At 40.9% G+C, this 26,340-nt stretch overlaps 1 protein-coding gene across 32 annotated transcripts in view; it reads right to left on the bottom strand.

Annotated features, from left to right (window-relative positions):
* RBFOX1 (RNA binding fox-1 homolog 1) overlaps positions 1-26,340 on the bottom strand; it is a 1,450,244-nt gene that overhangs the window by 464,642 nt on the left and 959,262 nt on the right. For 28 of the 32 annotated variants that reach the window (XM_083473685.1, XM_083473688.1, XM_083473683.1 and 25 more), the window contains one exon: positions 18,000-18,041. The exons of the other annotated variants lie outside the window; for them this stretch is intronic. In XM_083473685.1, the coding sequence (XP_083329811.1) occupies positions 18,000-18,041 (42 nt within the window). The remainder of the gene's footprint in view (positions 1-17,999; positions 18,042-26,340) is intronic. 32 annotated transcript variants of the gene reach the window in all.

The raw sequence follows: 26,340 nt of genomic DNA, 5'->3' as shown, positions 1-26,340 counted from the left end.
CAACATTTCATAGATTAAAACAAACTGTTCTGGAAGTGGTCCTGTCATCTTTCTGAGCATCACACACATATGCGGTATACTTGGGTGCATGTGTGTCCTACTTTAGAGAGGACAGTCCTCTTTCTTAATCTGCATCTATGCATGCATATTAGCATATGCAAATCAACCTCTTTTGCAGGGTGCCACATTTCTCCATTTTGAGGGGTGCATAAGTGGCCCCCCAGTATGTGGGCAAACACTATTGTTTCACATTGCTGAAGGCTCTTCTTGACCTGTGATACACAGTGCACACTTACCGTATTTTTTGCACCATAACACTCACTTTTTTCCTCCTAGAAAGTAAGAGGAAATGTCTCTGTGTGTTATGGAGCGAATGCCTGCAGGTGGTGGGGGGGGGATTTGCTGCAGTCGTGAGCAGAGGATCCATGGTTCCCCTTCCTTCCCTCCTCCATGGTTACAAAGCATGGATCCACATGGATCCTCAGGATTTTTGCATTGGGCTACTCCAAACTCACTGTCAGATCACATGTCTGTGGCCACAGCATGAACCACAAAAATCATATCCACTATGTCATTTAGAATATTTTTTTCCTTGTTTTCCTCCTCTAAAAACTATGTGCGTGTTATGGTCTGGTGCGTGTTATAGAGCGAAAAATGAGGTACTTTGCAATGGCCTACTTAAAACCAATTTACAAGCAGAAAAAAATGGGGGGGGGCTGTTTGTTTATTTTTGGTTAAAAATAGAGTGGGGAAATTACAATTGTTGTAAAGCCTATTATCACCCTTAACAGCTGAGCATAAACTTCACCAACTGCAGTCTGGGAAAAGGCATCCTCACCAAAACACATGGGGGGGGAGGAGTAATTAATGAGGAGCAGATAACAAAAAATATGTCTCTATTTGCCAAACTATATATATATATAAAAATCACTGAAATAAGTAAAAGACCATCTGACTTTTCCCAGGTTCTGAAGTTCTACAATGCCTGGCCTTTTTTTCTGAAGTGAAACAGAATCATTTGGCCTTTTCCAATGTTCTGCTTTATATATCTGGATTTAGTACAGAGCTCTGTGTGAGCTCACTTTGCTGCAGCTGAGTTCCTTTGTACCTTTCCCCCTTATTTTACCAGTGCAGACATGCACTAATTAAAAAAGCACAGCAAAAGGGGAACAGGGAGCAGTTTTTTATGTGATTGTACATTTGATCACATCAAACTTGTACCCCCTTTGGAGTTTCACGAATGTGCCACATCAAATGTGGGCATCAGCAAAAACCCCACAGCAGAAGACTATTGAGGCAATCATAGGTGTAATCACATCAATATTTCTTCATCGGGGCACATGTGAAGATCAGTAGCATGGGGGGTGAAGAGGGGCATATAAATTAACTGAAGCAAAGGAAAGCAATAACACTCTGCACATGTTCCATTTCCAGAACATTTGCTGCATTTGAAAATATCTGTCAGGAAGCAGGAAAGAGTGGTGTCAGGGGCTGTGCCCGCAACCCCAAGTTATACAACTCCTGCCCCTGTTGCTGCTATCATTACTGGGGGTAGGCAGAGATCTTTTGTATGCACAGAGGCTCATCACATAATTTATAACATTTATGGTCCACACATTGCAGAAGCCTTCATGCATAGTGAAGTGGTTTCAAGTTAAATGGGGATTCAAAAGAATTGGAATCCAGGGCAGAGTGAACATGGGGAACATTAAATGCAGGGAATGAGGCTCATCCTTGGGAAACACAGTTCTAAAACTGGGACATGCAACAAAATGTTAAAGTGCAGAATGCTGCTGTTCAGAATACCAATGACATCAACCACTCCATCTTCTCCCTCGGTATCTGCTCCCTCCCAAACATTAATCAGCACCCAGTGGCCTCTGAGCATACTGTTCTCCTGGGCTGATTTTGGGGTCCCCCCCTTCCTTTGTTTTTCTTTCTAAATATTTTGTGTACACCTGCAAACTTCGAAGTTCCTCTAGGCTTATAAATGTCTCCTTCTTATAAGACTGGGGGAGGCATTCCATTCAGTTCACATTTAAAGATGAGGGTACCTAATCCACACTATGAAATGATATGAGAACCAAAACACAGCTATCCTTTGAAATGCACACTTTTCCAAATTTTGCAATGCAGTTTTCCAGACAAGTAATGTGAATAAAAATCCATATGGTGAAAAGTGTCTGAAAAATGGCCATATCAGGGGGAAATAACATTGGGGGGGGGGTGTTTGCTAAATTGTATCTATTAGACAAAAATTCATGCAAGCCAGCATTAGCAAATATTGAATTGAAATGCTGATTAATTTTTGAGAATTGTTTTATTTAAAATAAATTGCACATTGATGGAGAAATGTGGAGAACTGAACCTAAGAGAAACCAAAGTGAACAGATTCTCCCATATTTCTATATATGGGCAGTGCAGTTTTGGTGACATAATGAATCGTACTCACAGCCTGTATATGAGAAATAAGGGAAGAGATACATACTGAAAGAACTGGCTCCTAATTCAGACCCTCCTTTAATTTAAGGGGGAAATGTAGTTATATTTGTGGGTGCTCAGTCAACCGGTGACAAAGTCCTGCCTTAAATGAAGTCCCTGGGAACCTACATCTCCAGCTTAATCATACAGGGCAAAATATTGTGTAAATAATTTAAACACATCAGCTAAATCGTTGAATCATTCAGTGTGCCGTGGCCATTGGCAAATGGAGTGGCACTTGCTAAAGCAGCCCACAATGAGGTTCGCTGTGAGATATGATCGCAAGGGGCGTTTGGGAGCACAAACTAAAATCTTGATGATGAAGTGAACAGCAGTTGAGAGATCTTTAAAGACTGTGGCATCTGGAAGCATTTCAGTGTGCCACCCTAGGATGCTCATATAAAACTATGCTTCCCTGAGACCAACTAAATACCACTTCCTTGCGCAACAAAATCATGTTTCAAGTTCTGGTTCGTTTGGAGTTTTAAGGAACCCTTTAGCAAGCAAAGCATGGGTTCCACCACTTAGCTATTCTCCTTCCTACCCAAGGCATTTGTTTATTCACCTTTTCAAATACTTCTAAGTCTATATCCAGCATTGTGGTCCTTAAGTTAATTACTGTGCATTGTGTGCTGTTTAATGTCTCTTCTAAATCCACAGAAAATTAATTTCATTGACCCAGTCCTAGTATTATGAGAAAAGGGACCAAAAATAAAATAAAAACCTATCCATTCACTCTGTCCATCCCATTCAGGCTCATCAAGATGCATACAAAGCCTAGCCACAAAACCCAGAATGCCTTTTATGCTTTATTTGATGGAGATGGCAGACCCAGAAGCGTATTTGTGCAGAGGCTGCACACAGGCAAATGGTTGGGGATCAGGTATCTAAAGAACTGCTACTTCCTGCCATCAGTCCACTGAGATTTTCATTTGGTGAACTCTGGTGCCCTCAGCTGGCTATCAGGGGGAAGACCTTTTCAGTGGTGGCCCCTCTTCTCTGGAAAAACCTCCCCAAACTTCTGTAAGGTACTTTTACCTTTAAGTGTCAGGTTAAAACTCCCCCCCTTTTTTATAAAGACTCTTGGCTGACAACTTTTTGATGACATTGTTTACTATTTTATGGACTTTTAGATTTTAACATAGTTTAACAATTTCCCTGTGGCAGACAGACAGTTCTGTTCTTCTTTATTTGCAGATCTTCCTGTTGCTTAATTTTATTCACACCGTTGTACATGAGGTACATCGTCAAAACAAAAAGTGACTAATAAATGTCATAGATAAATCCTACAGAAGCATCTCAGCGCCAGCAACTGTCTTAATATAAGGGCATTTGAAAATAGGCTTCTTTCCCATATATGTAATTTATCTGAATATGTGATTCTTGAATCAAAGACTTGAATAAGCACAGCATAGACAGGGGGGCAAGGAAGGAGAAGGCAGAGTCTTTAGACTGGTGTGTGTGTGGGGGGGTGCTTTTCAGGTTGGTGGACAGATTTTTATCTCGCCACCCCTGGTGATGTCAGGGGATGCTCTACTTTGAAGCTAGTTTAGAGTCTTGCAGGTATCCCAGTGTGAATCACTCTTCATAAGAAGTTGCCCTATGGCATCGCACTATGTGGAGGGCACTAGCTAGATGAATCTATACACGTGGTCTGAATTTTGATTCCTCTTCACCCAGGATGAAAATGAATGCAAGGCAATTTGAGAAACAATAACAATAATAATATCTCAGAACAATGTATCATGGCTTATTTTAAAACAGGCAAAGAGGACCCTACACCACAATCCCTATAGTTTAGGTGTCTCAATGAAAACAGTGTGTGTTCCCTAGCCCTCAGCACACTTCTGCTGGCAAAACGACCATGAGCAGGGTCCCAGACACAAACAGCAGATCTTAAGGAGATTTGAGGAAGAGATTCCTGGAAAGTGGAAAAGCTCATTTCAAGGCCAAAGCCAGCACCTTGAATTGACCCCAGAAAAAAAGGGGAGCCAACAAAGATGTCATAAAGTTGTCCTAATAGGGCTCATTCTGCAAACCCCCAGAGACAAAGCTGACTAGAGCATTCCAAACCAACTGAAGAGATATGCAGTTTTCACAAAGCAGTTCAGAATTATCTCACATGATTGAGACACCTACTGTCAAAGATATGCACAGAACAGTTCTGAATTGCTGTTGTTTGCTGCATGTATCTTAATGTTCCCAAACATTCGGTGTACTTGTCACACAGAAGCAAGGGGGGGGTGAGGAATCACAGTTTTGAATCAGTGTTTTCCATCACATGTACAACTGGCTTCCCTCTGAACTATACAGGCTAAATGCATTAGCACATTTTACGAGGAATATGAAACAGCTTGTGCAATTAAGCTGCCACCCACCCCACCCCTACACACACACATACATTTTAAATTTGCTAACTTTTGCCTATTCCATACAGTTATCTGCAAGACTGAATAGGTGGTTATATATTCAGAAGCAGAGCAACGCACAGTGCCTCTGTAACATCTCTCCCTTCTCTCTAAGTCAATAGAGACTCAATGGGCAAATCAGACTATATTTGCTGGGCTCTGACCACCTTTGCCTGAGTTCACCCCTAAATTTATTCCTTCCCATTTCTGCAACAATCTGCAAAGAAATAATACTTTGCACGAAAATTCACATTTAAAAGGGAATTCAAATATGTGTTTCTAAATGCATTCCCTCTCCAAATGCACATATTGAAATACATTTTGTCTCCAAATACATGTAGAATATATGTGGTTATTCATTTGTTTCTACCTTTGAATTGAGAACCATATAGAACATTCAATAAATGAGGAAGCTGGTAAATAAACAAATTCCAAGTGAAACATTAGAATGGGAGGTGTGGAGCAGATTTGGTCATATTGGCATTCAAAGATTAAATCCCCAACCCCCAACACCCAATTCATCTCTAGTCTGAGAGTTCCAGAAGTATCAGCAAAAACCCGAAGGGTTTACTAAGAACCCATATATGGTGGTATAATGACTAGGGAAGAAGAGTGTTGAGCTACTACACCTCAGGTTTATGTTGCAGTAATATATAGTAAGTATCTTATCCCAACCTAATCATTGCACTGCATTTTGTCAGGAGGTCCATTTCCGAAAGGGATCTTAATGTGGTACCACCTCCCATTTGGAACTGTCTCCCATTACACAACACTCAGGTATCATATCTATGGTCTTCTCTCCCCTTTCGACAAACCCTCTCAGTGGAGATTTTTAGACCAGTTGGTATTTGCATCAAATTTAAAATTGTTTTAATATAAATGTTTCAACTGTTATAGTTGTAATTGTGTTATATAGGTTTCATCGCATTGTGAAATCACTTCAGGCTCTTCATAGGGAGAATATTATAAAGGAAAAAATTAATAATAACAATAATACTTATCCTTTCCTCTTTTGACTCGGCATAAAGCTTCTCTAAATGCAGCTACCACACAACTGTCAGCAATGAGGACATCTGAAATCAACACCCAGTGAGACCAACCTGTTCACTTTTAATAATGATCCCTCAACTCAGTGTGGCTGCTGTGCCATATATTAGATTACTTCATATTAACTTAGATAATAATGCATTTTCAAATATCACATTAGAAGGAATTAGATTCCAGTGGTTAAACTGAAAATAAAATTTCTGATAGTGCTTTAGTGAATCTGATTCTGTGAGCCTCAGGAGTGCGGATGAGGCTCCAGAAGTTTCGAAAGGGCGTTTAAAGATGTTATTAATACAATAAAGGAGTATGCACAGTTATAGCACATGAATCATTTTTACATCAAAATTTCCCTGTTTTTGGAGCAGAGGCGCTCCACAGACAGCATATAAAAGTTCTCTGAACTGTGCCTCGGGGCTGTGTCAACTAATTATTTCTGTATTTGAAATTCTGTTCATTATGAAATTGATTACTCCAATCAATTTTTCCCCATCTTTTTCCCTGAAACAAGTCAAATGGCACTCTCTGGTTCTCCTACCCATTCAAGGAAAGTACAGAGCTTTCCTTTTGAGATTATGAAGCATAGTTTTAGACAGGAAATTATTTTCTCTACACTGAATTGGACTCAGAGCTGAAGCATGCCAATCAGAACCTTGTAGTACAGCCCCTCTTGGGTACCCTACTTCAAGGCAGGAACTGCATCATTGAATGATCTCCTGCATCAAAATACTAATACTGATAATCCCTGCACACAGAAAATTAGCATGTGTTAATAAGAAGAGGTCTAAGCTATTCATATTCCTGATATGTTAGCTTTGTTCATGCGGGGGGGGGGGGGGAGAGAGAGAAAGAGAGAGAGAACAACAAAATAAGGGGAAACATTCCAACATGTGATCTCTAACCATTAATTAGAAATGAAGACATCAGTACATTTCCCACTGTTATGTTTTAAGGTACAAGGATATGCATAGTCGGGAAAACATCTCAAAAGGAAAGGGGGGGAGCTATTTTATTTGCCCTTCTTTGGGGACCAGGCCTCCAAACACACAGCCCACCCTCAGGTATGTGACAGAGACCCATCTACTGGACGTTTCCTATCAGAAATGAACAAAAGGGGTTTTTTTGGGGGGGGCATGGGGGGCAGGCAAGAGCTCCCTGTAAGTAGCATAGGTCCTAGACAGTAGGTCCTGAGAAGAGTTTGACAAACATCAGTGGTAACCATATGGTCCAACTGTAGATTCTTAATAAGTACAAATACCATTCACCTCAATTACCTTACTCATCTACTGTCACGGTCAACTGAACTCCACATTTTTCAGGTTGCTTTGTTTCACTTTCTATTAGCTTGCTGAGTATATAGTCAAGTTTGCTAGTGCACTAAGCTAAGAGTTTCTGCAAGCTGTAGCATTTACATTTGTGACACAATTGTGGGGAGCAAGGGAGGAACCCAGGTTGGGAAAGATGGAACAGTGTGATCCAAACCATTGACTCATGACTGAGAGACCAGTTGCCATTGGCAAGGGATATGAAATTCAGCCAGAGCATTGGAAGAGGGGTGGGAAGCAAGAGGTCTAATTTGGTTCCATAAAGGAAGCTGGATAAATAGTTGTGGGAGCTGGAGAGATGGACAGAAATGTAATTTGTCAGTTTTTATTCTTTCCAAACTTGAGTTGAGTTTGTTACATTTCTTAATCAGTCTACCATCAAAAAGCTTCACGAAAAACTATCATGCACCTTTCTCCTAACATACACATTTTAATGCAATTTTGCATAATATGCTGCACTTTCCAAGCAATTTCTGCCAATCCAATATAATGCAATTTTGTATGTTATACATACTTTCCCCTAAAACTTTCCTAATACTGGAAAATTGTATTGTAGATTCCAAAAAGTACATATTTCAGCCTCCCTGAGATCTAGTGATGAAGGGTGGTATATAAATCTAATAAAATAAATACAAATAAAATACAAAGTTAGCTGTGTTTCAGTTCTTGTGTTGTTTTGCAAAGAACAAAGAAAGTACCACATGTTTTAATTTTAATGCAAGCCTACTTTGTTTGCAACTTTCCTAAATTGGTTTGCACTTTCCAAATTAATCAGCCTTGAATTTCTCCCTTATCCCTAGTTGGGACAAGTCAAACAATTATTCCGGCAATCTATTTAGTCACTGGTGATTGGGCCTGTTACTCAAAGCACAGAGCCCCTGTTGCAGAGCTGCTCAATATGGGTTTGGAATTATAGTGGGGAGTGGGGGGGGGGAGAGAGAGAGAGAATAAAAAACTGCAGTTCTAACTGCAGCTTAATTTGCAGGTTTCCCTGGTGGGCTGGCTGTAAAGATCTATTTTGTTCCTTTTGAGCCGATTTGAATAAGAGGCCATCGTGGGATACTGCTTGGAGGTCAGCGCCGAAATACTGCAAATGGCTTCATTTGTTTTGGAAAGAGTTCTTTTGATGCCCAGTCCAGCCACCTCTGTGAAGGATATTCCAGAAGAGTACTTTAAGGAGAATTGATGTCAACCAAGCTTTGAAACAGCCATCGAACCCCACTGCTGCTCACTGGCTCATGAACACCCTGGCCACTTCATGTCAGCTCTGTTTTTGTCTGTGTTAATCGATTCTAGCCTATATAATTAGTTTCCCGTTTTACCTTTTACAGTGCTTGGGCAGCTGAGGGGAAATGAAACAAAAGCAAGGAGGTGTGGGCAAACTGGGGGGGGTGGGAGTGGAGAAGAGAGATTTTTCAACTTGAAGAGATGGGAAGGAATGCTTAGAAAAGAGTTCTGACCAAGTTCTGAAGTAGAGATGGAGAACCATTTTCAGCCTGAGGCTGAGTTGCTTCTTTAAAGCCCTTGGGTACCAGTTGCAGAGAAGTGGGAAAAGCTGCTGTGTGCTCAGGTCCTACTTGCAGAGGCATCCAGTTGGCAGCTGGCAGAAGAGGATGCTGAGCTATGGTGGTCCACTGGCCTGATCTAGCAGGCCTTTTTTCCCACTCTTATGCTTAAGCTTCATGTGAAGGAGGGAATAGTGAAGATCTTATTAGTCAATTATTGGAAGCCAAAAACAGTAGCATCACTTGACATGGAAGAGATGTAACTGGTGCCTCTGTAGTGTCCTGGTGTACAATTTGGCTTGGAATATGGCCCAATTTGGGAAAATTGACCTGTAAAGTTGGAGTTTTGAGGCACCAAAATAAGACTGATAAATGTATTTCCGTGTGGTATGACTTCATAACATACAGAAATATGGAGGAACATGGAGGTTCCTCCATATGGAGGTTACTCCACTGCCACCATATAAATGGGTTTGGTTGATCTGAACATTTTTCCTCTTCTGTAAATGAACAAAACTGCTGTTAAATGAAGGTCTTGTTAATATTTTGGATTCAATGTCAGAACACCTGCAGATATACTTACCTGATAGATCATGATAAAATATCACATGATTTGAATTTAAATTATACTTTTATTCTTTGATAGATGTTTGCATCTTTTTTATATATGATTTTGCTTTCTACTCTGGACAATAGTATCTTTCTCACATTTACTGATATCTGTATATTTCCTTTTCCCCCTAATGAATATAATAAACATAGATATAGGAACAATATGGGAGAGGGTGTGGCTGGTCAGCAGAAACCTGAACAGGCCCGTCCCTCCTATAAAACCAGCACATGCTTCAACTTTCTGCTGCAGGTCCTACTTTGGGTATACGTGACAAGATTGCATCTCTCAGGGGCAATTAAATCCATAGGTGGGTTACATATCCTGTGAAGTGAAGAAGTGCCTCCTTTGATTTGTCTAAAACCAGCGGCTTTCTTATTGTTCAGGCAGTATATGCTGGCTTTTTATATCTTGGTAGAAATGCTAACTTTTTAAAATACGAAAAGCACAACACATTTTCAAAGAGATTTGTCTTGAGGTCCAAGCCAAGCACGGCATGCGTGGAATGCCCATGCATTCCATCATGTCTTCACAAAGAGCATTCTGTAGACATTCTACAGTGGGACATCATTAGTGTCTCCACTGAAAGACAGGGCTGTTCTCCAGTTCCTCTTGTTTCCTTGACCTAACAAGTATTTTGTTTTCATCCACCGTTTCCCTCTGAGAAAGGCGAGTTTCCAAGCATGAGCTGTCTTTCAATCACATGCCAGGGGAGCCCTCCTAGTCCAGTGAATGAGAGTGAAGATGTTAAGGGCGATGCACAGGGATTTGGGGAGGTTTCATTGCCAACTCCTTTAGGCTGTTATTTCGCTTTTAATGGGCTCGCCTCCCTCCAGCCCACACTTAGTGAACCAGTTGTTGTCATGTGCCTGGCTGAAGATGTATCCGCAAAGTTAACTTGATGCAGGAAACTTCTTTTCCTTCCATCTTGACATAGCAGCAAACAAAGGAAGGCATGCCAAGTGACAAAAGCCTGCTGGGGACCTCTCCTCTCTTTTGAAGATCCATTTCACACCCCATATTCTGGTGGGCATGGAGCATTTCCCGCACCGTATCTTGCAAAAACGCACCATTGTGCAAAAGATAACTCTCCCTCATAATTGGTTTGCTGAAATTTGTCATTCATGTTCCAGCAATGCCACTGAAAGAAAAATGACACTACGTCATGGTATTTTTATAGGGGCGGGGTGTGTGTTTCGAATTGGCAGCCCGCTGGCCACTGATCACCACCATTGTTATGGCAACAGAGCAACAGAGTTAAAACTACCAAAATAAAAAATATGCTTTTTACAAGGAAAAACTTTCTGTATCCAAGAATTCAAAAATATTTTCTTCCAGCTCTTTCAAAAAAATTCATTTCTTCCCACTCATTTATGAAACCCACTCAGTGCCGGATTTATGTATAAGTTAAACAAGCTATAGCTTAGGGCCCCACTCTCTTGGGGGGGGGGGGATTAAAGAAAAAAACAACCTGGATGTACATTTCCAAAATATAATATAAAAAAACAAATAAAATAAAACCTACATACAACAACAGTGTTTTGTGTTGTGTTGGCTCCTATGATGTAAGTAATGGGCCCTGCCTGCTCCCTAAAATAGTATGGTCCATAAATTACCATATAGCGTATATTCAACACACAAAAACCAGCGACAGTTTGTTATTGACAAAGGACAGCTGGACATATAAAGGGCCCCATTATCTCCAGTAGCTTAGGGCCTCATCAAACCTAAATCTGGCCCTGAACCCACTGGTGTGCCTCACACTACTTCTCAGCCTAACTTATCTCACAGGGTTGTTTTGATGATAAAATGTGAAGAGGGTGATCCAGGTACATGACCTTGAGTTCCTTGAAGAAAGGGGTGGGATATAAATGTAATGAAATAATTATAATATTTTTTATTGAAAATAAAAAACCACACACACAGGAAGTAGGTGTGCACAACTACCCCAAAGGGAGATAAATTTTCCTTGTTTGCATTTTAAGGCATATTTACAAAATTTGCACTTCTCAAATCAATTCACAAACCTAAACATAACTTCCCTTCAAAATCTGCACTTCTCCATGTTTTACAATACAGTTCTCCAACTGAGTAATGTGTATAAGAATGTATATATTAGTGAAAAGAACGTGTGTGTGTGTGTGTGTGTGTGTGTGTGTGAGAGAGAGAGAGAGAGAGAGAGAGAGAGAGAGAGAGAAACATACAAAAATGCATTCTATTACCTGAAAACCTTTTGCAAAAAAAATGCATATATTAGGCAAAATTACATACAAAAAATACTAAGAAAAATGTGCATCTAAATGTGTTTGAATTTTTATGTAGACCTGTTTTTATTTCTAAAGACAAAGATACGCAGAACTAGAGCAAACTGAACTTAAAATGAGAAACACAGAGTCACCAGTATTGACAGAGACATCTATCCCTTCCACTCATCCTCCTCTCACACACACACTTATAGATTTCCTCCCTGTATACTTTTCTTCTCAGTAAAGCAAGCTCCAACACTGGAAGCAAGCTGACAGATAAGCACCCTGGGAAAAAGGATGCAAGGAGGAAAGTGGGAGTCTGCGGGGAGGATCTTGCTCCCTTCACCCATTTGCACCTTTAGGAGCACCACTTCAGTGTTTACCTGCTCAGACTCTGGCCCCTTCCATCTTCTCCTGAGGTCTTTCTCCCGGTGCCCTCCCTGAGCGAGGTTCAGAGGACAATGATAAATGACAGGGCCTTTTCAGCAGTGGCTCCCCACACATATGATGCTCTTTCCAGAGAGGTACACCAGGCACCATCAGTGGCACCTTTCTGGCTCCAAGTAAAGACTTTCCCCAGCCATTGTGTTGTTGGTTGACAATACTGTATATTTCCCCCCTGCTGTTTTATTTGGTTTGTTTTTCCTGCATGGTTTTTATCCTTATGTACTGTTCATTTTTCTTTTTTATTATTATTCTAGCATATGGTTCCTTTTCTGTTTGTCAGTTATGCTTATTGTTCCTAAAAGTTTGCATATCACTTGGATATACTTTATGTGGCAATTGGCCAATAAATTGACTTTTTTATTGCAGTGCATCTAGCTAACATTTTACTCGATGTAGACCCATTGAAATGAGTATATCAAAGTTAGCCATGTCCATTGATTCCAACAGGTCTACTCTGTATAAGATGAAAATTAGATGCAACCCATAATTATCAATTTATAGTTAAAACTGAGCACCTTTTTTTCTACATCACTGAGAGTGTTCTATGTTGAAACACACATGGCTCTCAACTAGGTGGTTCTTTTATGCCGCCAACACACACTCAAAATGACTCTTAAACAAAGGAAGATTGCATTTTCTATAAAAAACTACTCAAGGATCTCTGTGACGCTGCCCCCCCCCCCAGCTGTGGCAGGGACCTAATGGGCTATTGTGGAATTACTGTTCGTGCTATGGCACCTTCTTCAGGCAGAGAAAGGAAGTGTAACATCAGCCCTTGAGAGTGTCTTGCAGTATGAAGCTTCAGTGTTGGCAAGCCTGGTGTAAGCATTGGGAGCCTTTCTGATTAGTGCTCCAGCTTTCAGCTCAAGTCATGGACCTCAGGAGCTCCAGGGGCTCAGGAATGTTTCCTCCAGAACTAGCTTCTGGAGCTAACAAATGAACCCAAATGTGATCAGACTTAATACAGCTGCTCTTACTTCCCAGCATTAAAAAATAAATAAAAAAATAAATCCTTGGCTTTGTTTGCTATGCTAATGCTCACATTGCCAATTCCGCTGCCATTTATTCACTGATGCAGTTAAGAGGATGGATTGGCAAGCAAAACACTTTTTAAAAGATTATTTTAGAAACAGTTATTTTATGTGGGGGTGAGGGGGTGGGGAGAGATAGAATTAGCATAACAGAGTCAAGATACTGCTGAGTAAAGCTTCCCTGCTTTAAATATAGCTGCAAACCTATCTTGACGTAGAGAGAGGGTCGAGAGACTGAGATCTATGTGCTTTAATCATCTGTTTCAGAGAGCCGATGAGAATGTGCTAATCGTGCAGTTTTAAGCCAGGGAACATGGCTGCACTTCCATCATAGTTCTCTGCAGTTCCCTAAATGTACTTTGACTCCTGCCTTTAATACAGGGTTTAGGACATTCTGCCAAAATGTAAACAGACACAGATGTCTCCCCAGAGCACCTATTATTATTATTATTATTATTATTATTATTATTATTATTATACCTCAGGTTACATACACTTCAGGTTACAGATGCTTCAGGTTACAGACTCCGCTAACCCAGAAATATTACCTCAGGTTAAGAACTTTGCTTCAGGATGAGAACAGAAATCGTGCTCTGGCAGTGCGGTGGCAGTGGGAGGCCACATTAGCTAAAGTGGTGCTTCAGGTTAAGAACAGTTTCAGGTTAAGAACGGACCTCCGGAACGAATTAAGTACTTAACCCGAGGTACCACTGTATTATTATATCACCTATTATTATTTCTGTCATCCATCTCTGGGACATCAATGTTCCTTCTCTTTTCCAAAAGTGGAACTGGAAAAAGCCTGCCATTTGGGTGGGGTACAGAGAATGTAACTAATTATGCACCCCTGTTTTGCCACATCTTAATCTTACACTTGTGACAATCTTACAGCTTTTAGTCTGCAGCTGGAGAGCAGCAGATGAATACTTATCTGGAGATGTCAAGATTTTCCTCCGTTCCTCTTCATGTTGTGCAGTGTTTTGTATGTGCCCTTACAATATCCAAGCACAGAAATACGAACACCGTGATCTGCACTTTACATCAACTCTGATGGCCCAGTTTTGATCACAGTACCCTGTGCTGGTAATGTGCCATTCATTATTTACTGGAAGGAGCCAGTGATGGAAACTCGAGGATGTAGAAAAATAAGAGCTGTGGGAAACCTCCAGTGTTTCTTGGGGTTCTGCAGTTGCAATTGCTATGCCAGCAGATACTTGGAAAGGAGGGAAATAAAGCAACAAATAGGGGGTGGGGACTCATATAGATACATCATCAATATCATCATCAGTGGTAGTATTTATTAAATCTTACTACTACAAAAGCCACATGTTTACTATTATTAATTAGTATTATCATTTGTAGTGCTACTACTACAAAAAAGAGAAAGACTTATTGAAATGTGCAATTTATTATTATCATTACTGCTTCCTACTACTGCTGCAAAAGTAGGGAAAGCCATATGGATATGTTGTTGTTGTTGTTGTTGTTGTTGTTACTATGACTATTGTTATTATTACCATTGCTATTACTATTTCTATAAAAAGAAAGGAAAGTCATAAACAGATGCTGAGGAAGAAGAGGATTTTTATCAACTGTGGTCGCCTAACAAAGATGGATTTTTGTTTTGAACAAAAAATCCTCTGTGGTAGTTTGATGAATGCTTAGCACCCATAGATGAAAACAAATGATAAACTGACCCTAACACCAGCCAATTAAGAAATTACTGGGATGAGATGCTTAATTTATTTATTTATTTATTTTTGGCGGGGGGGACTGGAATCCTGGAACAAATGAAAATATTCAGGAATGGGAATTCTGGGAGGCCATCACACATTATAGTTAAACATGTACACCTAAAGGTGTGGAGTGCAGATAGGGATGGTTTCACACACTTCCAACTCACAAGGGCAGTGAGTGACTGCACACCCCACAAAATGCCTCAGCTAATCTCAGCTCTCCTAAGAACCCCGCTGGATCAAACCATTAATGTTGGAAGACACACAAAAGAAAGTACTTATTTATGCAGCACATAGTTTATCTATGGAACTCACTCCCACAAGGGGCAGTGATGGCCACCAACTTGGATGGCTTTAAAAAAGGATTAGTCAAATTTATGGAGAAGTCCTTTGATGGCTACAAGCCATGATGGCCAAAGCTCTGCCTCCACTGTTATGTACTGAAGTTCTCACCCTGGGCCAGCAGGGGGATACTATAGATAGTTATGCAAATAAGGGATCAAAAGTGACGTTCAGTGATTGGATAGTTTTAGAAAGTTGTTACAGTTACGTTGTACTGGAGCTCTATATAAGCAGGCTGACTGAACCCTTCAGTTCAGTTCTGTCCTGGCCTGTGAATAAACAAGAGCTGTATGAAGAATCGCCGTGTCGTCTGATATGTTCACCCACAACTTAACATCCACGACTGCAGGCAAGGCTTATGAATACCACTTGCTGGATATCACAGGGCGAGAGAGCATTCTTGTGCAGAATATAGAAGGGTATGTAAATATATGTAGGAATTATTTTTCCTGCCCCAAAGTCAACGTTACAGTTTTTGCTCTGCCCTCTTTTGCTTCTGCCACCACACCCTCTAGCATACAGGCCTCAGAAGGTTGCCCAAAAGGAAATAGTGCCCTCAGGCTGAATTCACTTCCCTTCCACATCATAGTTACAGGGTCTCATGAGTACATAGGGCTGAGGCCATACCTCAGCCTGAAATCTTGGGAGCTGGTGCAAGTTGAGGCAGATGGAACTTGTCTAGATAGACCAACAATCCAAATCCATAGACCCAAGCGAAGTTATTTCATCAGTTTAAACAAGAACATTACAGCTGTGACAAAGTCAAGGCTTTTGGTTAAAAAGTCTCAGGCTTTCAGGGAGTCGAAACACAAGCTGAAGACAGGCTTCTGGGGCTGTCATTGTGCTTTTTATAGCTTTATGAATTACAGCTTATTTCTACCTAAGGCTGTGATCCTAAGCTGCTTCACAGCCTTAAATAAGCGGGTATGATTCATGTTTCAAAGTCTGGGTCCCCCCCCCCCCATCATCAGCCACAATGTGAAATGAAATAGGAAGAACACACACAACAACCACTGCCACCACACACACACACACACACATGTTGTGTGTTTCCTCCAGCATTTTTGAGGTGCTGCAGCATAGGGCATTGAATTCAGTGCCACAAGACCCCTCCATAAAACAAGGAAGCAAGATGAGATTCAGAGGATGGGGGGAAATAAAACATGCCAGCGAGAAATGTTTTTTTAAAGCACATCTTGGGACTAGATGCAGAAGATATAAAATGGAAGTGGGGAGAGGGTGATTTGGAATAACATCACTTGCAGCAGGGGTGAGTATAATAGGAAGAAGGGAGCTCAGGGTATAGATGAAAGGGAAGGGCTTATTCAAAGGAGGAATCTCAACAAGGCTCTTTTTTAGCTGATCTTCATCTGAAAATCTTTGCCTTTTATTACCTGACTCTCGGTCCAGCCTGGCAGAGCACAATACAGGTGGAATTACATTAGCGAAAGGAAGCCTTCACCAAGAATTTTTGCTAGCAAACATGAGTGAAATAGCAAGTGGGGGAGATTGCCTGCCTCCCTGTTCAAAGCATGGGGATGTATACAACCAAGTTATACTCAGAATAGACCTCTGGAATTTATGAACCCATGTTAGGCATATCTAGTAATTTTCATGGGTCTGAGTACAGCTAGCATTGGATACAGACATTGCATTTATATGCCTTGCTCTTGGAATGGGAGAATGATGCTGACCAAGGAGGTAGAGTCAATTGTAAGATGACCCCAACACACACACACACACACACACACACACACACAGTACAACCAGTGACAACACCAGAAAAACATGGGGGGGCAAAGAAGAAGCAAAATATATTTCTAAGAGAGCAAGTAAGAAAAATAACAGCATACATTAAGAGAAGTTCAGAAACAGGAGAGGAGTTGGGGGAAACAGCTTCTGCTTCAGGAGGGCTCTTCCTTCCCCATGAGAGCAGCCCGTATTATTATACTGTTATTAGTCACTTTTTATTATTATTGCAAAATAATTCAAAGTGATTTATAACAATAAATAAACAACACATGCATTAAAACCAGCATAGAACAAATCAGGAAAAAAATCTAAAATTATCATGTTTAAAAGGTAGGAATAAATTATTCCAAATGCTGAAGAAGGCCACAGATAATTAAAAGTTAAAAGCCTGGTGGTAAATGTGTGTGACAAGTAAATAATAGAATGAATGAATGGATAAATAAATAAATATTTTCTTGTCTCCTGTCTCCCCAGGTAAAGGCTGGAAGTCACATTAACCAAATTCCGGATATTCACTGCGGCATGTATAAATAATAAATGGATATCAACAAGACCTCCCTCAGCAGAGGAGATGATGAGAAACTATAATTTAGTGGTAAAGTGGATACTCAGTGGGTTCCTTTGCAAAAAAACATTGGGAAGAGTTTATGTTTGCTTTAGCAGATGATAAAATAAGACTTTTGTGACCTTGCTGTCATCCAAACAGAAGTACAACCTGACTCTCACTAGAAGATTTTCAATTCTGTACAAAGCTCACCCTTCTCACAACATGAGAAATCAGTTCTTGTTCTCCTTTCTAAAGTTGCATTACAAAATCTGTCTATCACAATACCCCCCACCCTCGAAATAGTATACTCCCTCTTAATCATAAACTGAAAACAAAGTCTATGCTTTATAATACCATACTTGATTACCTCTGACCAGTGCCAAGCATGGGACCTTGCATGTATTAAATACACCCTTGAGTTAAAAACACACACAATACAGAACCATTTCTTCAACAGAGGTCCTTTCCAATAACAAGGAACAATTCACCAATTGCCCAAAAGGATTTGCATATTGTTACACTTACCCTTAGTTGACCTCTTTCACAACTCATCTGCTGTCTTGAAAGCTACAAGGAATTAAGAGTAGGGGGGAGAAACGTTAAAATAGTAGGTCTTCAAAGACTGAAATTTGCAAGGATTATTGACATGTTGCCTGTAAACAATATGAGAAAGATGAGCAGACAGGCCAAAAGAAAGCCATGGTGGCAGAATGAAATTTAGGAGAGAAATCTGGGTCCTGATCAATCCAGAATGGGAGCTCATGGAGCTGAAAAGTGAAGGGGGAGACGAAAAGGTGAGAGGCAGTAGATCTAACATGCCTACTGATATCATAACCACCAAGATCCAGACTTCAGAACTCCAGTCCCAGTCGCTGTAAAATCTATTCTGGAACAACAAATCAAAGATATTGATTGCCAATATTTTATATCCAATGCCCACAGAACATGCTTGCAAACATATACTGGTTTAATTTTAAAATTTACTGGATATGCTACATATCTGTATAATTTTACTAACCTCAAAAATGCCTTTTCTAGGGCCAGATTTAACTGTCTACCTTCCGCAAGGGGGTTATCAAAGTATCCCATATGATGATTGTTTTATGTCCCTGTGGGAGGAGAAGTAGTCAAAAGTTTGAGTCGTGTATTATTTGTAAGTAATATTCCTGCAGAGGAACCTAATAGATTACTTTGCTTCTTGCCCAACATCCCTTATGAAGAAAGACCCTGCTAGGACAGTGGAATGGCACCTGGAATATTTATTGGCTGACAAAAAAAAAACAAAGTAGCAACAGAGTTAGTGGCCAAGTTTCTCTTCTTTGCTCAAAGGTCTCGTAAGATGATTCAAATTGCAATTAGAATGAGAATGTATTTAGCAACCTGTATTTCATGTTTCAGCTTTTGTATTGTGAATTTGTGAGTGTTTTATCCTTAGTATTGCATTGTATTTTAAAGAAGTGTATGTTTCAATGCTTATGTTTTTATTATCTGTGTATGCTCTGTTTTAATGAGTCTGTGACTGTACAATAAATGATTGATTCCCAGTCATCACGTTTCTGATAGCTATGTTAGCAAAGTCACTTAAAGTCAGGAAGTGACCATTTTGCACATCTTCAATTGGTGTGTGACAATTACCATAATGCATGGTTAGTTTGCACCCGGAAGAGGGAAGAATGGGGGGGGGGGCAGAACATGGCGGGCCGGGCTTATGCATGCTCTGTCAATGCATGTGGTAGCTAGGAAAGCAACCCCTGCACAAATTGGGGGTTGCCTGTAATACAAACAAAGTCCAGAGGAAAAAAGAAAGTCTAGTGTCACTTTACTGAGGAAACTGAACAAAGACAGTGTATAATTCATCCCCACCCTGAGGCTCTTCACCCTCAATTTAATAGCTTGCTTTTGCATTTGCATAGTTGGGATTTGAAAGGCATCTTGCTCCAAGTATATAAAGATTCAACTAAGCATTGATCTTTCTCAGATCAACTTCCTGCTGTTCCAGAGAACTCACTGTTCTCTGCTTTCAGTTAACTTCTACTATAGGCTGGTTTCACAAAGTTTTAGCCAAAACCGTTTGGGCTCCCAGACCAATTGAATTTTATTAAATGTTGCTTCATAGAACCTTTGGAATAGTATTTCCTTATTATTCAACACTCTCCTCCTCTCCTTAGCTAGCTAGCTAGCCAGCCAACCAGTTTGCAGCGCAGAATGTCTTCCTTGACATTTTATAAAGATTAGCACTGAACACACAAAACTATTGCAATTACCTACCTTGCTGATCATCATTAGCTTTAGAAGTGTAATCAATATGGTACCTTTTCCCATGATGATCACATGGCAAATGTAATTCAGAGACAAAAACAGATTCTGGTGTATCCAGTGATAAGAACTATTTTTTAAAATAATAATTTCTGTCAAGTTTTCATTTTTACATTTCAAAATAAACATTTTACGAACTTTAAGATATACAGTGACTTCCCTTCTCCTTCCATGGTTTATTTTACATATCATACATTCCTGCATATTTTACTATAACCATTCAAATTATTTTTCCACTTTTCCACCTGTCAAAAATTATTTACCCTGTTGAATGTATCTTAGTGTTGCCAGCATTTTCAGCTGTGTTCAGTTATTTTCAATATATTCAATAAATGTTTTCCAATCTTCTTTAAACATATGTTCTTTTCGCTCTCTTATTTTATGTGTTAAATCTGCAAGTTCTGCATATTCTGTCAAATTAAGTTGCCAATCCTCTTTAGTTTGGACCTTTCCCACTTTCCATTTTGGGGCTAACAAAAACGGGCTGCAGTTGTTGCATACATAACCTTCTTCTGACACCTAGGAATTTGTGTCTAACAAAAAGAACTCTGTTTTTTTTTGGGGGGGAGTAGTTTTAAACTCCCCCCCAATTCATTTTATTTATTTATTTATTTTTAATTTAAAGATGCTTTTATTGTTTTATCACTTGCTGTTTACTACCCTGGGCTCCTTTGAGAGGAAGAGCAGGATAAGAAAGGGGGGAAAGAAGCCCAACAGTGGGGAGACTTAGGGCTAGCCTAGAATGAATTGGCTCTACCTGTCATGGGCTTTGTCTCCACCTAATGGTTGGTCTCCCTGACTTCTGCCCCACCAGCCCCAGCGACCGCCGCTGAGTAGATATGCATAGACTTGCATAAGACAAACCTCTAACCTGATCCTTTTAGACTGAGGAGCTGTGACTGGATCTGAAATCTTTGGCTCATGTCTTCTACAAAGCTATAGTTGCTTTAGGTTCCATTCGTAAGATACCTTAGACGTTTTAAATATTGTAAGGCACCGTAGAAATGTTTCAAACAAAACAAAACAATTATTTTAAGCCCTTCAAACTCACTTTGGACATGGCCCCCTGTAAACGCATCAGTACTATCAATTATATAACTATTAGTATTGATCATATTTATAAGTTGCTTTCCTCACAAAAGTGACCCAGTGTGACTTCCGAAAAATATACTATACTGATGTTAGTGTTAGTGATGCTAATGTTAGAGTCACATCAGTGATAACAAACAAAACCAATAAATATCTAAGAAGCACATCCAGACACATAAAATACAGTTATTACAAATCCCACCCCCTTAAAAGCGACCACAAATTTTTGAAACCCTTCAATGTAAGAGCCACAAGCCCAGGTAACAAGGAAAGCTTCTGTCTGGTGACTAAATGTAGATAAAGATGGTACCAGGCAAATCTTCCTGGGGAGAACATTCCAGAAGCAGGGAGCCACCACTGAAAAGACCCATTATCGTGTCTCTCCATGGAGAGAGAAGGGCCTCAAATGACAATCAGGGGGCCCATGTCAGTTCATGTGATATGGTGTCCTGGGCTGTACAAGTCTTTATAGGTCAAAATCTGCACTTGGAATTGAGCCCAGAAACATTGGTAGCCAGAACAATACTGTCAGAACTGATGCTATATGGTCAGACCATTCTGCCTAGTGAACAATCTGGCCACTAAATCCAGCACCTGCTGCAATTTCCAAAAAAATCTTCGAAGGCAGCCCCATGTAGGTCACCTGAGTGTAGACAACAGAAGTTAGGCTATCCCTGTCCAGATGGTGCACCAACTGTAGCTGATAGACGAAACTATGCCACCAAGACTGCTTGAGCCTCAACCAACAACAATGGGTCATTCTAGAAGTGCACCCAAGCTGCTCTATCAGAGGGAATCTAACCCAATTCAGAAGAGGTCACATTCCATTCATCTGATCTAGGGAACCACCCAATATCAGTGACTCAATCTTGTCTGGACTAAGCTTGCATTTATTGGCTCACATCCAGTCTGTTACAGAGGCACATCCACTGCCACATCTATCAAAGGGCCTTGTAACCATTTTTCAGCACCTGCACCACATTGCCTCACTGGCAACCTTCCAAAGACCTGCATATCATTGCTGAGTAGAGTCAAAGGCAACAGTGGGTGCTGCAGCACAGATGACTCTTACCTCTCTACAGGATGCTACATTAACAAAAGGTAAAGGACCCCTGACAGTTAAGTCCAGTCGCGAATGACTCTTTAAAGTTTTTCTGGGTCATGTGGCCAGCATGACTAAGCTGCTTCTGGTGAAACCAGTGCAGTGTACGGAAACACAGTTTACCTTCCCACCGGAGCGGTACCTATTTATCTACTTGCACTTTGACGTGCTTTTGAACTGATAGCCTAGCAACAGGAGCAGGCTTTGGTCTTTCAAATTTCAGCGGTACCCTGTGCAAGACCAACATTTGGTGCCTGCTACCTCTCGCCTTCCATTTTGCTCTATTCAGTATGTCATAGTTGTAATGCCCTACAGCGCCTCCTAGACTCAGCACCCAGTGTGGCAGAACCAGTCACACTGCCCTAAATCTGTCTCTGCTAGCAAAGGGCATTAAGACAGCTCAAGGACATATTTCAGCTAGGCAAAATTACCTGGGGAAGGTGCAAGCAGGGCCTGGTGAAGATTGTGGCCTGGGATAAGTCTGATAAGCCAACTGAGAATCCCAAAGGGATGTGTCTGGGCCCTGGGCTTGAGGTTCCCCAACCCTACTGTACAGATATATCTCATTGATTTTATTTTATTTTTTAATTTAAAAACAAACCAACCTGAATTGCAACTATGCTTTAATAGTATTAAATAAAATCATTAACAAGGTCAATGAGTAGCAACTCTTTTTTTTAAAGTCAGGGTATTTTAAACACCATCTCCAAGAGGAAAGTCAACCTTCAAACTTTCTAAACGTCCAGAGCTGTAGGTGTAGATCTGAAGCATTTACAAAAGAGGCAACAGAGGAATGAGACATGCATTCCAAGGGAGATGGTAGGATATCAAAAATGCCCCAGTTCAAATGAAGGGTGTGTGAGGTGATGGAGAGAAGGGGAAGTTATGGATTATCTGTCATCCTTTGCAGCTCCCACAGACCATCTCTCTACACAATAAGCAAAAATATCTTACTTTAAAAACAGCAACAAAAAGATGATCTGGGCCCCAGAAATGTGCGTTTGTGTTTATTAAAAAAATACCTACTGAAGCTCACTAGGAAACAAATGCTCAAGGTTTTTGATAACAATTTTCACCCACTGATTTTGATACCGAGGGTTTGTTTATGGCTGGTGGTTTTGAAAAGTGTTCTGGGGACCATTCAGAGTTCCTCAAAGCTCTCTGATGGGAAGGTCAGTCACGGCAAACTTTTTTCCCCCCTAAAGGTCAACTTACACCCCACAAAATTCCCTGCAATGGGCAGCCATAGAGGGAAGTGTTGGGTGTGATCTAGGGCGCAGCATTTTTTTCATGGTATGGTGAAGACCTCATGTGAGCTGAATGCACAGCCTTGGCACATACTACAGATCCGTCCACAATAGACATAGGTTAAATAAAAAATATGTACAAGAATTCTATCGCACACCCAATCCAAATTCGGAAAGTTGAAATCAGAAATTAGCTAACTATCAACTAACTATTATACTGCTGGAGGAGACTATTGAGAGTCCCATGGACTGCAAGAAGATCAAACCTATCCATTCTTAAGGAAATCAGCCCTGAGTGCTCACTGGAAGGACAGATCCTGAAGCTGAGGCTCCAATACTTTGGCCACCTCATGAGAAGAGAAAACTCCCTGGAAAATACCCTGATGTTGGGAAAGATGGAGGGCACAAGGAGAAGGGGACGACAGAGGATGAGATGGCTGGATAGTGTTCTCAAAGTTGCGAACATGAGTTTGGCCAATCTGTGGGAGCAGTGGAAGACAGGAGTGCCTGGTGTGCTCTGGTCCATGTGGTCACGAAGAGTTGGACACGACTAAATGACTTAACAACAGCAACATTATGGAGTTATATTCTTAATTGCTTGCATAAGCTTGACAGAATAGAAAAGTTTTCAGTATGTGTTTAAAAGTCAAAACAGAAAGTGACTGCTGAATCTGTATTAGCAAGAGTACTCCACAGGACAGAACTGATGATACTGAAAGCTCAGTTTCTTCTTCTTGCCAAATGAGCCTTGCCAACCAATGGAAGGGCTTACAATGCTCCTGCAGATGATCTGAGTGGTTGAGCAGACAGTCTCTGGGGTTCACTGAACCTAAGGTGTTTGACCTAAGAACTTTGAAAATTAATAGAAGGACCTTGAACCCGGCTTTGTAGCAGATGAGCAATCAGTGCAAATGTTTTAACAGTGGCGCCACAGTGGCCAGGTGCCCCCGTTTCTCTAGCTGCCACATTCTGCACCAGCTGGAGCTTCTGAACCAGGGCAAGGGCTTTCAAATTTTAAGGTTCTTGCTTGTGCATTGGCAGCCACATCTGTACCTGCCACATGCCAGATACCACACATGATTTCAGGTATGGAGCAGGTAGGCGTGATTTGGGGGAAATGGCTGGCGGTGATTCACCCCTGACTTGTGTGGGGAAAACATCAGAAAGTGTGTTTCCCACACAGGAACTTGCTACATGAGGGGAGTGATAACACTCAAAATGTAATACAGCTCCCTCCTATTGAAACTGTATAGCCCAGAATTCCACCACTTCAGCAAAATTCCATACATTGATATTTCATCCAAGGCAGCATATTTGTGGGTCCCCAGATGGTCTCCCAGTTGTAAACCTGCTTAGCTTCAGCACGGTGGTGGCCTCATGTGCCTTCAGACCACCTGCTGTGAAGTGAGGAGGTCCCACGTGGGTATGAAAAGTCCATTTCCTCATGGGCTGTTTTCATCTCTTATTCTACAGGCAGTAAAGCAAACCCTGAATAGTGGTCGGTATGTGTATTTCATATCAGGGACTTGAGTGAGTGCCAGGGGTCTAGTAAACATTTCCCTGGCACACTTTCCCATTACCAACCCCTGAGAAGTAATGGGCAAATGTGTTAATTTAGATTTATTTCGGTTATGAACATTTTCACGTCAGTTTGCAATTTTATCTATCTAAAAAGTTCGTATGGAAACTCATTTTGGGATGAATTTATCTTAAACTGTATATTTTGACTAAGGCACACATTTTTCCCAATGCTGTTTTGCCTAACATTATTCCCCCCCCCCCCCAAAAAAAAAAATTCCCCTTAATGCATTTTTGTGTTTTTTGTGTGGGGGTTTTTGTTGTTGTTGCAAAAATACACCTTTTTATGACACTAAACTTGAATACAAGCATTTTATACCCATATGTGGCTAGACAAATACATTATAAAATTCAGAGAAGTATATCATTTTTTTAAGGCTGGCTGTGTTTTGGTTCACATATTGTTTTGGAAAGTGTACTGGTTCTACCTTAAATGTGAACTGAATTTAATTCTTGTCCCACTGCTCCATCCCTACTCTATGTCAGGGACTGGAATGGAGAGGCAGAGGGATGGTGGGGATGCCCCACCCCTTCTCCTGTAGCTGACAGGGAGCAGAGAGACATTACTGAATCACAGCCAAGCCTCGAGGGAGATAATAAAGCAGAGACAGGTGAGCAGCCAAGCTATGCAGAGTTAGGAGAAGTAAGGGAGTGGTTACAGCAGCCAGCAAACACTTCAACAAACAGCATAGAGGATCCTCTGTCCCCTAGGATGTGACAGTCGTTGAGGGTACAAGAACAATGTACGCAGAGACATTTGTCAATGGGAGGCTTCCGTAGTGGCTTGTGCTGTTGGGGAAGGTGGAAGAAAGAGGAGCCAGAGTAAGTAACTCCATCATGGAGGAAAGACTGAAGTTCTTTGTCTGTTACCACATTGACTGAATAAATCATAAGTAAAAGCTTTCTTGTTTCCTCCCGGCTCCTTGAAACCATCGGAAGGGGAGAGAGGGAATTCCTCAGGCCTGACACTCTAGAGCTGCTAGGACCAGGGCTTTTTTCCCCCCAGCCAGAACTCAGTTCTAGCACCTTTCAGGTGGGCACCATTGCCATTATAAGAGAACGAGGGAGGCGTTCATGGTGACTTCTGGTACCTCTTTTTCTGGGGGGAAATACCACTGGCTAGGACAATGTTTAGCTGTCCCAACCATGTGAGCAGAGCCGGAGCACATGGGTACCATTTAAATGGGAGAGCCAACATGGTTGGATCATTAAAACACTGCAAGGGCAGTTACCAGTAGTGACATCTGCTTGGGTGAGCCAGGGGAACCAGGACACTGCATCCTGCTCTGCCCCACAGACTGCTACTGCTAAGAATCATTGATTAATTTGATCTCTGTGGATTTGAATGTGATCTGACCTGATCTACAACTCCAAAAGGTAATGTGCTGATGAAACACAGTTCTCCTCCTCCTTCACTACACCAAATTTTACAATGTGGGTTAAAAAAAGAAATACATATAAAATGTGTATGTCATGATAAATTACTTTTAGAGCTTGAGAGAAAATACATTTAGAAATTGGTATTAGAAAGTAT

This window comes from Podarcis liolepis (genome assembly GCF_965112155.1).
Source record: "Podarcis liolepis genome assembly, chromosome: 14".
Lineage (NCBI taxonomy): Eukaryota > Metazoa > Chordata > Lepidosauria > Squamata > Lacertidae > Podarcis > Podarcis liolepis.
The sequence above is the reverse complement of the archived record's forward strand: the minus strand, read 5'-3'. Positions and strand labels throughout refer to the sequence as shown.